Source organism: Oncorhynchus mykiss, chromosome 21, assembly GCF_013265735.2.
Source record: "Oncorhynchus mykiss isolate Arlee chromosome 21, USDA_OmykA_1.1, whole genome shotgun sequence".
Taxonomy (NCBI): Eukaryota; Metazoa; Chordata; class Actinopteri; order Salmoniformes; family Salmonidae; genus Oncorhynchus; species Oncorhynchus mykiss.
Window position 1 is genome coordinate 50,678,020 of NC_048585.1, and position 14,794 is coordinate 50,692,813.

At 41.7% G+C, this 14,794-nt stretch overlaps 1 protein-coding gene across 2 annotated transcripts in view; it reads left to right on the forward strand.

Annotated features, from left to right (window-relative positions):
• LOC110500660 (regulator of G-protein signaling 12) overlaps positions 1-14,794 on the forward strand; it is a 78,168-nt gene that overhangs the window by 48,608 nt on the left and 14,766 nt on the right. For both annotated transcript variants that reach the window (XM_036958126.1, XM_021578147.2), the window contains exons 5-12: positions 1,711-1,883; positions 2,889-2,981; positions 3,275-3,418; positions 3,810-3,989; positions 4,345-4,498; positions 6,936-7,033; positions 7,807-8,004; positions 13,492-13,565. In XM_036958126.1, the coding sequence (XP_036814021.1) occupies positions 1,711-1,883; positions 2,889-2,981; positions 3,275-3,418; positions 3,810-3,989; positions 4,345-4,498; positions 6,936-7,033; positions 7,807-8,004; positions 13,492-13,565 (1,114 nt within the window). The remainder of the gene's footprint in view (positions 1-1,710; positions 1,884-2,888; positions 2,982-3,274; positions 3,419-3,809; positions 3,990-4,344; positions 4,499-6,935; positions 7,034-7,806; positions 8,005-13,491; positions 13,566-14,794) is intronic.

Consider the following 14,794-nt stretch of genomic DNA (forward strand, 5'->3'; position numbering starts at 1 on the left):
CACTTTATCTGTGATGACAGAACACAGCACATATTTTTGCTTCCTGCACCTGTATGTACTAGGCTAAGTAATAAGCTTTAAGTTGAGTTCAACAAAAGTGTTCCAAAACAAGCATGGGCCAAATGGGGCGTTTTGTCCCTCCATGGACCTTTTTGTTGAACAATAAAAGTCACTTTTTGTGTGCCTTTTTCTTGAAAGCGTCTTTCTCCGTTTCCTGTATGTTTGCTTTTTATTGTGTGTTTATTAAGCTCTCCACAACACGCAACTCTGAGGTTATTGAATTAAACAGGCTCACAGAATATGATGTCAACCTATTTATTTACGACCTCAACAAAAGGCTCTTGGGGTTACGGCAGGGTTTCCCAACTCCTCGAGTATTCCAACCAGCACACGGTTTTGTTGTGGCCCCAGACAAACTCACCTGATTCCACTTATTGAGGGCTCGATGATTAGTTGAATCAGGTGGGCTTGTCTGGGGCTGCAACAAAAAATTTGTGAAGTTCGGGACACTGGAGGACTGGAGTTGGGAAACACTGTTTTAGGATAGGGTTTTGGATTGTGTGTTTGCTGTTGGTTTACCCTTTCACAGACGTTTAATAATGTTTGCTGAACGCCATGTTCGATGGCGCTGTGGTTTTGGAGGAGCTGCTTAGCTCTTTCAATGAGCATGTGGCGAAGAAACTCTATGCTATTTATCCTGAAAACCATCCCATTATAAAGCAACACAGGCCCCATATTTGCTCTCTGCTGGCAAACTCAAGATTCCAAACCAAATACCAAATATTGTGTCAACTCCAAACCAAATATCACGTCACTGAGGTCAATTGGCAGAGTTTTGAAATTAAAATATAAACAAATGTCTGGGACAAATTGATTTGTGTAATAGAAAATGGAATACATCTCTTGCGTCTTTTAATGGGAGATGTGAGGGCTTGTAAAAACCAGCTTGTTTTATGCCTTTACAACTCTGCTGACACCTACTGATTCAGCTGGGCGAGTTGGCTAACAAAAGCATGAGCTTCTATAGTTAGACTGTATCCCGAGGCATTACTCACAACATTGTAAAGTAGTCAGTCACGAACAGTCATGATTCAGTGTCCAAGTTGTCATGTAATATTTGCAATAGCATTTAGAGGCTACATGTAATTATTATTTGTCCTGTGCTTGTGCATGCTTATCAGTGATCAGATACCCTGGTGCTGGAGGCTATGTTTTAATCTGTGTAGTGTTTTCAGAAAGCTCCCAACAGAGGCTTACAATTCCTCAATTCCGTAAGCATTGGCAGATCGCGAACACTTCTCTTGCCTGACATTGACCATTCAAGAGCAATTTGGTAACAGACCTTACTGTCTTCCTTTTTGTGTTTTTGATTTTTTGCTTTCTGGTTGGTGGGACTTTGAAATGGGCATCTGCCGCCATGATAGCAGGCACTAACTGAGTCATTGGAAGTACTTGTTAAAATAGTCCTCTTTCTCTAGATTCCACAGTTCCCAAGCTATTCCCTTCTTTTGAGTGGTTTTGGACTAATAGCATTTTCTTCCCTCTCTTTGAACTAGCTTAGAATTGAGTCCCTGAATGAACTTTTCTTTGCTGTAGACTATGGTGCAGCATTAAGGCTGTTGTTGTCAGAACAGTCACTGTCAGAACAGTTCTGGTCCCTACCCCCGTTGTCCCCTAACCACTTTCCCTACCATTTTCCTCTCTCTCCAGACCATGGTGGTGGTGTGCAGCTCCAGGGCTGCTGCAGCCAGAGCAGTCTGAACAGCAATGGCAGTCTGCCCGGCGCCGGCAGCCACAGGAGGCTGTCAGAGCGCCGGGTGGCCAGCTGGGCCGCCTGCTTCGAGCGCCTGCTCCAGGACCCCATTGGCGTCCGCTACTTCTCAGTATGTACTGTAAAGAACTCTGGGAAATTGAGTTTTATTTTAGTTCACTGTTAGTTTAGTTATGTGATCTGAAACCCAACAAACTCAACAGTCCATTATCTTCCTCATTCTCTATTCTGTTAGATGAAATCTATACTCGTCTTCCTCAGACGTCCAAAATTCTGTTTTAGTTTGCATGTTACGTGATGTTACAGTTCTCTCTCATTCTCCATTCTGTTGGATGAAATCAATGTGAAGCTACCTCAGACATACAGGGGTATTCAACCCTGCTGGTTTTTTGTTCTACCTGATAATTCATTTCCGCCACCTGGTGTCCCAGGTCTAAATCGGTTCCTGATTAGAGGGCAACAATGAAAAAGTGCAGTGGAACTGACTTCGAGGTCCAGAGTTGAGTTTGAAGGCGTTACACCATTCTCTTCTTATGGAATAGAAGCAATAGTTAACTATATAGTGTTAGGTTCTAATTATCAGAGTAAGAACTCGACGGACACTATGAAAGCTTAAACTAAGTTTATTCTTCCCAAAGGATCGAACAGCTGAACCGACAAAACATGTTTACAATAGTGGTGGTATATGTACCCCACTTTGGATGGAGTCTCTTCCTTCTCGCTAAACATTGCATCTTTATTGCTAGGCAGGAAACTAAGTGATACAGGCAATAAACTTTTCCTTCTCCCTTAACGTGACCTGACCTGACCTAAACCCCCTTCATCACTAATCCAGGACTCTCTCACCTGATCAATGCCTGCCACATATGATCGTTTTCCCTACACTCAGTACATTCCAAGCTTAATTGCACCCACCTTCCTCCTACAGATAACCATCAACTTCTGGTGTAGACCATCTAAACCATAGCACTCAATATTTCAATAGGATACCTGATAATTAACCATATTTCAAGTTTAGGCGTTAGAAACCAGAATCCATCAATAGCCAATCAACATTGGACCCGGACACTCCAGGCTTACTGCAAGTATGATAAAGCTGTTGTTTGTGTCTCCACAGGAATTCCTCAAGAAGGAATTCAGTGAGGAGAATATCTTGTTCTGGCAGGGCTGCGAATACTTCAGTCATATACCTGTAACGGACAAAAAGCAGGTAAGGTTCTTCCTTGTACACATCACCAAGACCAAACCATACTTTCCTATCTAGTCCATGGATGCTTTGGATGTCATGGATTGATTAAAAAAGAGCCCTCAATATACTGGACATGTCTGTGTGTCTCGACAGACAATTCCTTGGTGCCTTTAGAAGTGCTGGTTGTGCAGCACCTTGTGTGGCTGAGTGAGGATCTGTGTGTAAAACACCAGAATCAGTCCCCTTCATAACAATGGACTAGGTTATGTCATAGTTGTGTGTGTGTTTTTAAAACATATTCCTCTCCTCTCCAGCTATCCCAGAGGGCAGGGGAGATCTACAACAGCTTCCTGTCCAGTAAAGCCACCACGCCGGTCAACATCGACAGTCAGGCCCAACTGGCCGACGACGTCCTCACCTCCCCATGTCCAAACATGTTCAAGGCTCAGCAGTTACAAGTGAGAGGACCAACTGCCTACTACTCTATGTTATGTTGTTGAATAAATAATAATATACTTTATTGTCAACCCTCCCTTATACACACACACATAAGGCTGGGAGCAGCACAGTGTCAACTGCCGGGGAGCACTGCTGGAACAATTTTTATTATTCAGTGTCATCTATCTGCCTGTTTCCAAAATGGCTATTGTGCTTTACCAAGGTCAAACACAAACTGGCACACACCCCCCCACAAACTCACAGGCCTGTACAACGTCAGTGTAGATCTGTCCAATGTTGTTACAAACATGACTTAATCATAGCTATTACCACATATGTCATAACACATGTCATAACTGATTGTGACCCTTTGTAACACCAGTCCCTTTTCTTTCCCCATTTTGTCTGTAGATCTTCAACCTGATGAAGTTTGACAGCTACTCCAGGTTCCTCAAGTCTGGCCTGTATCAGGAGTGCATGCTGGCCGAGGTGGAGGGACGACCTTTACCTGACCCCTACCAGATCCCTTGTAGCCCCGCCCCCTCCAAGCACAGCGCCAGCTCCTCCCTCTCCCTCTCCACGCCCATTAAGGTACTCGCCTTGTACTAAAGTAACTTTAACAGCCAAAATAGTATCTGCTATTGTCTTAGTAACCATCGCAGATGTTTGTGTCATTCGCCTGTGGGATGCACATTTTGTGTTGTAGCCAGTATAGGTGTTTGTTAACCTTCAAAACATCAGGGTCATATTCACTAGATACCAAATGGAAGAAAACAGACCAAAGGGGACTACCTGAACTTGTCCAATAAGAAACAAATTTTCCATTGCAATTTCTTTTTTTCCCTAAATGTTTTCAATAGCAAAATGGTTTGCTACGTTGTGCACTAATGTATACAACCCAAGTGTTAGACATGTTGTTTGACCTAGTTGTTTTGTTGACCAATAGGAGGCAAGGAAGCAGAGGTCAGGAAGGTCACTTAATGAGGACCCCGGAGACGAGCATGATGAGCATAAGAAACGGGGCACCTTCTTTTCTTGGTCCCGGAACCGGAGCTTCGGAAAGGGACCCAAGAAAAAGGACATTGGAGAAATCAACCTCGGTCAGCAATTCTCAGTCATAGAATGTCACAAGGAGTTAATCTTATGTATTCAATTCAAATAACGTTTTTTTCCTGTGAGGGAACTTCTTGTGTATGGTTTCAATATTGACAAGAAGCTTTCTGGCATGCATTATGTTCTTTGGTCAGGCAATACACAGCACAGCACTGCATGCTATAAATTCGTTATGATGAAAGGTGAACTCCTGAAGCAGCATTTCAAATGGTGTTTTGAGCTTCATCTGATTTATGTCATTGGCGATGTTACACAAATGTTTTCCCTTGATAGTAGCTTGTCTTTTATATGTAGTTGTGTTGATGCTTGTCTTTTATGTGTAGTTGTGTTGATGCTTGTCTTTTATATGTAGTTGTGTTGATGCTTGTCTTTTATGTGTAGTTGTGTTGATGCTTGTCTTTTATATGTAGTTGTGTTGATGCTTGTCTTTTATATGTAGTTGTGTTGATGCTTGTCTTTTATGTGTAGTTGTGTTGATGCTTGTCTTTTATATGTAGTTGTGTTGATGCTTGTCTTTTATATGTAGTTGTGTTGATGCTTGTCTTTTATATGTAGTTGTGTTGATGCTTGTCTTTTATATGTAGTTGTGTTGATGCTTGTCTTTTATGTGTAGTTGTGTTGATGCTTGTCTTTTATATGTAGTTGTGTTGATGCTTGTCTTTTATATGTAGTTGTGTTGATGCTTGTCTTTTATATGTAGTTGTGTTGATGCTTGTCTTTTATGTGTAGTTGTGTTGATGCTTGTCTTTTATATGTAGTTGTGTTGATGCTTGTCTTTTATGTGTAGTTGTGTTGATGCTTGTCTTTTATATGTAGTTGTGTTGATGCTTGTCTTTTATATGTAGTTGTGTTGATGCTTGTCTTTTATATGTAGTTGTGTTGATGCTTGTCTTTTATGTGTAGTTGTGTTGATGCTTGTCTTTTATATGTAGTTGTGTTGATGCTTGTCTTTTATGTGTAGTTGTGTTGATGCTTGTCTTTTATATGTAGTTGTGTTGATGCTTGTCTTTTATGTGTAGTTGTGTTGGTGCTTGTCTTTTATATGTAGTTGTGTTGATGCTTGTCTTTTATATGTAGTTGTGTTGATGCTTGTCTTTTATATGTAGTTGTGTTGATGCTTGTCTTTTATGTGTAGTTGTGTTGATGCTTGTCTTTTATATGTAGTTGTGTTGATGCTTGTCTTTTATGTGTAGTTGTGTTGATGCTTGTCTTTTATATGTAGTTGTGTTGATGCTTGTCTTTTATGTGTAGTTGTGTTGATGCTTGTCTTTTATATGTAGTTGTGTTGATGCTTGTCTTTTATATGTAGTTGTGTTGATACTTGTCTTTTATATGTAGTTGTGTTGATGCTTGTCTTTTATATGTAGTTGTGTTGATGCTTGTCTTTTATATGTAGTTGTGTTGTGGTGATACTTGTCTTTTATGTGTAGTTGTGTTGATGCTTGTCTTTTATATGTAGTTGTGTTGATGCTTGTCTTTTATATGTAGTTGTGTTGATGCTCGTCTTTTATGTGTAGTTGTGTTGATGCTTGTCTTTTATATGTAGTTGTGTTGATGCTCGTCTTTTATATGTAGTTGTGTTGATGCTTGTCTTTTATATGTAGTTGTGTTGATGCTTGTCTTTTATATGTAGTTGTGTTGATGCTTGTCTTTTATATGTAGTTGTGTTGATGCTTGTCTTTTATGTGTAGTTGTGTTGTGGTGATACTTGTCTTTTATGTGTGGCTGTGTTGGGATGATGCATGGATAGTAGCTTGTCTTTTATGTGTAGCTGTGTTGGGATGATGCATGGATAGTAGCTTGTCTTTTATATGTAGTTGTGTTGATGCTTGTCTTTTATGTGTGGCTGTGTTGGGATGATGCATGGATAGTAGCTTGTCTTTTATGTGTAGCTGTGTTGTGATGATGCATGGATAGTAGCTTGTCTTTTATGTGTGGCTGTGTTGGGATGATGCATGGATAGTAGCTTGTCTTTTATGTGTAGCTGTGTTGTGATGATGCATGGATAGTAGCTTGTCTTTTATGTGTTGCTGTGTTGTGATGATGCATGGATAGTAGCTTGTCTTTTATGTGTTGCTGTGTTGTGATGATACATGGATAGTAAGTAGGGATGGGATGATACCAGTATTGCACTACTAGTTTGTATCGTGGCAGCGAAAAAAACCCACAAAGGTAAACAGACCTAATGTTGGAAACAAACAGCATTATGTTGTCATCCAGAGTCACATGTATTTATTTCCTGAGCTATAGCACACAATATTGTACATACAGTTGGTTTTTAAAGGAACAAATAGTTATGTCTGCTTCTTGTTCTCATTTTTTGCATGGAAAAAATAATCGCAATACTGGTACGTTTTCTGTGTATATGTGGAATGAATTCCTAACTGTGACCTCTGACCTCCCTGGCCTTCCTGTGTTGGGTAGATTCCTGGAGCAGCAACGGTCGGAGGGAATCACAGGGCTCCTTGTCCTCAGGTGCCAGTCTGGAGCTGGCCACTTCCTGTTCAGCGGGCAAGATCGAGGTAACATCCGCATGCACGGCCAGGCCAGGTCACCATGGCAACACTGAACCAAGATAGCTCTGTAGTAGAAGCAGACATTATACAGATCACGACTCTGTTTAGTTTTGTGGCATGTTGCCTGAAAGTCCTCTTGGCTTGGGTATGCCGCTGTCAAAATGGTTATGACAGGTGTTATTTGAAACATATGACTTTGTCACGTTCGTCATAACGATGAGACCAAGGCGTGATAAGCATACATTCTTCTTTTAATGAAGGAAAAACACTAAACAAACTAACGTGACGCTATATAACACTAGTGCTGACAAGCAACTACACATAGACAATAACCCACAAAACCAAAATGGAAAATGGCAACCTAAATAGGATCCCCAATCAGAGACAACGATAAACAGCTATCTCTGATTGGGAACCAATTCAGGCCACCATAGACCTATAATAAACCTAGACTAACAAACACCCCATGATATACAAAAAAACCTAGACAGGACAAACAAGCATACCCACCCTCGTCACACCCTGACCTGATCAAAATAATACATAAAACATAGAAAACTAAGGTCAGGGCGTGACAGACTTAATGGGGGTTCATTTGAAGGTTCAGGTGTTCAATGTAGTTTTTTTTTACCCCATAAGGAAATTTGGTTTGTAGACAGGACGAACATTAAACACTACATACAATACAAGACATAGAGACATTGTTGCTGTTTTTACCTCTTGGTCCTCTCTCTTGCTTCTATGGAGTTCTATCTCTGACTATGGTTTGTCCTGTGTAGGGGGACAATCGTCACTCAGTGCCGGTGTGGGACAGGGTGTCCTCCGCCAAGCACTGCAATGTGACCTTGCCGGATGGCTCGTGCTCCTCTGTGACACTGCGGCCGGGAGCCACCATCAGGGAGGTGCTACGGGTCCTCTGTCAGAAACTCTGCATCAATATGGTTGCTGTCGACCTCTTCCTGGTGGGAGGAGAGAAGGTGAGGGAAGCACACTGATTCTTAGCACAGTTACTGTGCATCTCAATGTGAATTTAGTGTGACATTATCCAGATTCATTGATGTATTAAGTAGGGCTGTCAAACGATTAAAATAATTAATCGAGTTAAACGCATTATTAATCGTGATTAATCGCAATTTTAGAATTTGCTGAAATTTGGCCCTAAAGAAAGATTTTTCCATTTAAAAAGCAGTGCTTGGCGTTACTGGTTGGGTCGTTGCAGTGACCATATTACCACCACACTGGCAGTTATGAGTCATGACATCAGTAAAATTCCACGTGGCCTGGAACTCAGGGCTCTATTGTCCCTCTAACCACTCTGACATCAATGCAAACACAATTGAAATTCATATCAAATACTTATCATCAAAACAGTATTGTGCTTTTAAAACTCACCTCACTGTGCTTGATCAAGTTGAAGAAAGAGGTTCAACAACAGGTTGAAATTGAGTGTAAAATATAGTCCTTGTGGATGTTGTTTCAAAGCCTAATACAACGAAATGGACAGCGCTTTCTAAGGTGATGATTCATTCAAAACACCCATATACATATTAGAGCTGATGCATAGCATAGACCTATATACACTGCCATTCAAAAGTTTGGGGTCACTTAGAAATGTACTAGTTTTTGAAAGAAAAGCACATTTTTTGTCCATTAAAATAACATTGATCAAAAATACAGTGTAGATGTTGTTAATGTTGTAAATGACTATTGTAGCTGGAATATCTACATAGGCGTACAGAGGTCCATTATCAGCAACCATCACTCCTGTGTTCCAATGGCACGTTGTGGTAGCTAATCCAAGTTTATCATTTTAAAAGGCTAATTGATCATTAGAAAACTCTTTTGCAATTATGTTAGCACAGCTGAAAACTGTTGTCCAGATTAAAGAAGCAATAAAACTGTCCTTCTTTAGACTAGTTTAGTATCTGGAGCACCAGCATTTGAGGGTTCGATTACAGGCTCAAAATGGCCAGAAACAAATACCTTTTCTGAAACTCGTCAGTCTATTCTTGTTCTGAGAAGTGAAGGCTATTCCTTGTGAGAAATTGCCAAGAAACTGAAGATCTCGAACAACGCCGTGTACAACTCCCATCACAGAACAGAGCAAACGGTCTCTAATCAGAATAGAAAGATGAGTGTTAAGCTCCGGTGCACAACTGAGGAATTGGACAAGTACATTAGAGTGTCTAGTTTGAGAAACAGACGCCTCACAATTCCTCAACGGTCAGCTTCATTAAATAGTACTCGCAACACACCAGTCTCAACGTCAACAGTATCACATATGAAGGTAAGACCCAGATGCAGACCACATCGAATAAACAATAGTTTAATATTCCAAACAGGGGCAGGCAATAGACTGGTCAAGGCAGGCAGGGGTCAGAAAACCAGAGGTGTGGCAACGGTACCGAACGACAGGCAGGCTCGGGGTCAGGGCAAGGCAGAGGTCGGTAACGCAAAGGGGGGCAAAGGTACAGGCCGGCAGGCTCAGGGTCAGGGAGCTGAGACACAAAACACCGGTTGACTTGAACAAACAAGACGAACTGGCAACGGACAAACAGAGAACACAGGTATATATACACAGGGGATAATGGGGAAGATGGGCAACACCTGGAGAGGGGTTGAGACAATCACAAGGACAGGTGAAACAGATCAGGGTGTGACAAACAGTGAAGAGGCGACTCTGGGTGTCACGCCCTGACCTTAGAGAGCTGTTTTATTTCTCTATTTGGTTAGGTCAGGGTGTGATTTGGGTGGGCATTCTATGTTTTCTATTTCTTTGTTTTTGGCTGAGTGTGGTTCCCAATCAGAGGCAGCTGTCTATCGTTGTCTCTGATTTGGAATCATACTTAGGCAGCCTTTTTCCCACCTAATGTTGTGGGTGATTATTTACAGTGCCTTGCGAAAGTATTCGGCCCCCTTGAACTTTGCGACCTTTTGCCACATTTCAGGCTTCAAACATAAAGATATAAAACTGTATTTTTTTGTGAAGAATCAACAACAAGTGGGACACAATCATGAAGTGGAACGACATTTATTGGATATTTAACTTTTTTAACAAATCAAAAACTGAAAAATTAGGCGTGCAAAATTATTCAGCCCCCTTAAGTTAATACTTTGTAGCGCCACCTTTTGCTGCGATTACAGCTGTAAGTCGCTTGGGGTATGTCTCTATCAGTTTTGCACATTGAGAGACTGACATTTTTTCCCATTCCTCCTTGCAAAACTGCTCGAGCTCAGTGAGGTTGGATGGAGAGCATTTGTGAACAGCAGTTTTCAGTTCTTTCCACAGATTCTCGATTGGATTCAGGTCTGGACTTTGACTTGGCCATTCTAACACCTGGATATGTTTATTTTTGAACCATTCCATTGTAGATTTTGCTTTATGTTTTGGATCATTGTCTTGTTGGAAGACAAATCTCCGTCCCAGTCTCAGGTCTTTTGCAGACTCCATCAGGTTTTCTTCCAGAATGGTCCTGTATTTGGCTCCATCCATCTTCCCATCAATTTTAACCATCTTCCCTGTCCCTGCTGAAGAAAAGCAGGCCCAAACCATGATGCTGCCACCACCATGTTTGACAGTGGGGATGGTGTGTTCAGGGTGATGAGCTGTGTTGCTTTTACGCCAAACATAACGTTTTGCATTGTTGCCAAAAAGTTCAATTTTGGTTTCATCTGACCAGAGCACCTTCTTCCACATGTTTGGTGTGTCTCCCAGGTGGCTTGTGGCAAACTTTAAACAACAGTTTTTATGGATATCTTTAAGAAATGGCTTTCTTCTTGCCACTCTTCCATAAAGGCCAGATTTGTGCAATATACGACTGATTGTTGTCCTATGGACAGAGTCTCCCACCTCAGCTGTAGATCTCTGCAGTTCATCCAGAGTGATCATGGGCCTCTTGGCTGCATCTCTGATCAGTCTTCTCCTTGTATGAGCTGAAAGTTTAGAGGGACGGCCAGGTCTTGGTAGATTTGCAGTGGTCTGATACTCCTTCCATTTCAATATTATCGCTTGCACAGTGCTCCTTGGGATGTTTAAAGCTTGGGAAATCTTTTTGTATCCAAATCCGGCTTTAAACTTCTTCACAACAGTATCTCGGACCTGCCTGGTATGTTCCTTGTTCTTCATGATGCTCTCTGCGCTTTTAACGGACCTCTGAGACTATCACAGTGCAGGTGCATTTATACAGAGACTTGATTACACACAGGTGGATTGTATTTATCATCATTAGTCATTTAGGTCAACATTGGATCATTCAGAGATCCTCACTGAACTTCTGGAGAGAGTTTGCTGCACTGAGGGGCTGAATAATTTTGCACGCCTAATTTTTCAGTTTTTGATTTGTTAAAAAAGTTTGAAATATCCAATAAATGTCGTTCCACTTCATGATTGTGTCCCACTTGTTGTTGATTCTTCACAAAAAAATACAGTTTTATATGTTTATGTTTGAAGCCTGAAATGTGGCAAAAGCCTCCCCTGGGTCCGGGCGGGCTGTTTTATTTCTCTATTTGGTTAGGCTAGGGTGTGATTTGGGTGGGCATTCTATGTTTTCTATTTCTTTGTTTTTGGCCGAGTGTGGTTCCCAATCCGATGCAGCTGTCTATCATTGTCTCTGATTGGGAATCATACTTAGGCAGGCTTTTTCCCACCTAATGTTGTGGGTAATTATTCATTTTCTGTGTGTGTTTGTGTGCGCCATGGTTGCGTCACGTTCGGTTTCTGTTTACCTGTTTTTTTTTGATGAAAGTTTCACTTTATTAAAAGATGTGGAATTACGTGCACGCTGCGCCATGGCTCATCTATGACAGGGAGTTTGAAGACAGTGAACGTGACAGTGAGATGCTGGCCTTCTAGGCAGAGTTGCAAAGAAAAAGCCATATCTCAGAATGGCCAATAAAAATAAAAGATTAAGATGGGTGAAAGAACACAGACACTGGTCAGAGGAACTCTGCCTAGAAGGCCAGCATCCTGGAGTCGCCTCTTCACTGTTGACGTTGAGACTGGTGTTTTGCGGGTACTATTTAACCAATCTGCCAGTTGAGGACTTGTGAGGCGTCTGTTTCTCAAACTAGACACTCTAATTTACTTGTCCTTGCTCAGTTGTGCACCGGGGCCTCCCACTCCTCTTTCTATTCTGGTTAGAGTCAGTTTTCTCTGTTCTGTGAAGGGAGTAGTACACAGCGCTGTACGAGATCTTCAGTTTCTTGGCATTTTCTCGCATGGAATAGTCTTCATTCCTCAGAACAAGAATTGACTGACGAGTTTCAGAAGAAAGTTATTTGTTTAGTTATTTGGATTAGCTAACACAACGTGCCATTGGAACACAGGAGTGATGGTTGCTGATAATGGGCCTCTGTACACCGATGTAGATATTCCTTAAAAAACCTGCCGTTTCCAGCTACAATAGTCATTTACAACATTAACAATGTCTACACTGTGTTTCTGACCAATTTTATGTTATTTTAATGGACAAAAAAGGTGCTTTTCTTTCAAAAGCAAGGACATTTCTAAGTGACCCCAAACTTTTGAATGGTAGTGTATGAGCCTGCAAAAAAACCTGAACTAAAATAATGATTGCGCCATTATGCGCCATTATAGATAGTCTAATAGCCTGCCACATATTACTCACGTCAGAAAAACATACAAAAAACTGATTTAAGATGTCTTTGGTGTAAGATAATTGGTCTAGCCCAGTTCCCAAACTTTTTACAGTCCTGTACCCCTTTAAACATTCAACCTCCAGCTGCATACCCCTCTAGCACCAGGGTAAGCGCACTCTCAAATGTTGTTTTTTTGCCACAATTGTAAGCCTGCCACACACACACTATACGATACATTTATTAAACATAAGAATGAGTGTGAGTTTTGGTCACAACCCGGATCGTAGGAAGTGACAAAGAGCTCTTATAGGACCAGGGCACAAATAATAATATATAATATATAATAATAATCAATAATTTTGCTCTTTATTTAGCCACCTTACATATAAAACTTCTTGGCAGCAAGAGCCTCTTGATATTCTACCCAAGTGGCGTCGGGAGCAACTGCTTGCACCCGCGTTACCACTCTGCCCCTGAACAAGGCAGTTAACCCAATGTTTCCCGGTAGGCCGTCATTGAAAATAAGAATTTGTTCTTAACTGACTTACCTAGAAAAATAAAGGTAAAAACATTTTATTTTTAAATGTAATACATGATTTGGGCTAGAGGCACACAGTCTTCAGCGATTTAGCTAAAAACGCAAAAAAAAAACTGTAGCTGTGTTCCATGTTGGGTTCTGCGCTGAAAAGGTTCTGTGTGGAAACAAGTGCACTTAAAAGGTTCCGTGCAGTGAAGAAATGGAGCCGTGAGAGGCGTTTTGGATAAAAGCGTCCGCTAAATGGCATATATATTATTATCATTATATTGGTTAGACATTGCTTCATGGCTTTATGAGTAGTTTTTCATGTTGTTTTCAATTTGTTTAGCCTTTAGTGCTGGACCAAGATTGCATGACCCTCAGCTCACGGGAACTCAGGATGGAAAAGCGCACCCTTTTCAGGTAATAGCAGATGCATCTACTGTATACACTACATGGCAAAAAAGTATGTGGACAACCATTCAAATGAGTGGATTTTACTATTTCAGCCACACCTGTTGCTGACGTGTATAAAATCGAGCACACAGCTATGCAATCTCCATAGACAAACATTGGCAGTAGAATTGCCCGTACGGAAGATCTCAGTGACTTTCAACGTGGCACCGTCATAGGATGCCACCTTTCCAACAAGTCAGTTCGTCCAATTTCTGCCCTGATAGAGCTGCCTCGGTCAACTGTAAGTGCTGTTATTGTGAATTGGAAATGTCTAGGAGCAACAGCAGCTCAGCCGTGAAATGGTAGGCCACACAAGCTCACATAAACGGGACCTCCGAGTGCTGAAGTGCGTAGCTCGTAAAAATCGTCAGTCCTCGCTTGCAACACTCAATGCCGAGTTCCAAACTGCCTCTGGAGGCAACATCAGCACAAAAACTGTTCCTCTGGAGCTTCATGAAATGGGTTTCCATGGCCGAGCAGCCACACACAAGCCTAAGATCACACTGCGCAATATCAAGCATCGGCTAGAGTGGTGTAAAGCTCGCCGCTATTGGACTGGAAGTGCGAGGAAACGCGTTCTCTGGAGTGATGAATCATGCTTCACCACCTGGCTGTCCGACGGATTAATCTGGGTTTGGCAGATGCCAGGAGAACGCTACCTGCCCAAATGCATAGTGCCAACTGTAATGTTTGGTAGAGGAATAATGGTCTGGGGCTGTTTTTCATGGTTCGGGCAAGGCCCTTAGTTCCAGTGAAGGGAAATCTTAACGATTCAGCATTCAATGACATTATAGACAATTCTGTGCTTCCAACTTGGTGGCAACTTGGAAGGCCCTTTCCTGTTTCAGCATGACAATGCTCATGTGCACAAAGCGAGGTCATACAGAAATGGTTTGTCGAGATTGGTGTGGAAGAACTTGACTGGCCTGCACAGAGACCTGACCCCAACCCCATTGAAAACCAATGTTCACCAATTAACACCAACACCAATGCACCAATGTTCCAACATCTAGTGAAAGCCTTCCCAGAAGAGTGGAGGCTGTTATACCTGCAAAGGGGGACCAACTCCATATAAGTGCCCATGTGATTTTGGAATGAGATGTTCGGTGAGCAGGTGTCCCCACATATAGTGTATCTATCTCTATATTATTATGTCTCTATATATCTCTCTCTTGCTCTCTCTCACATTCCACCCT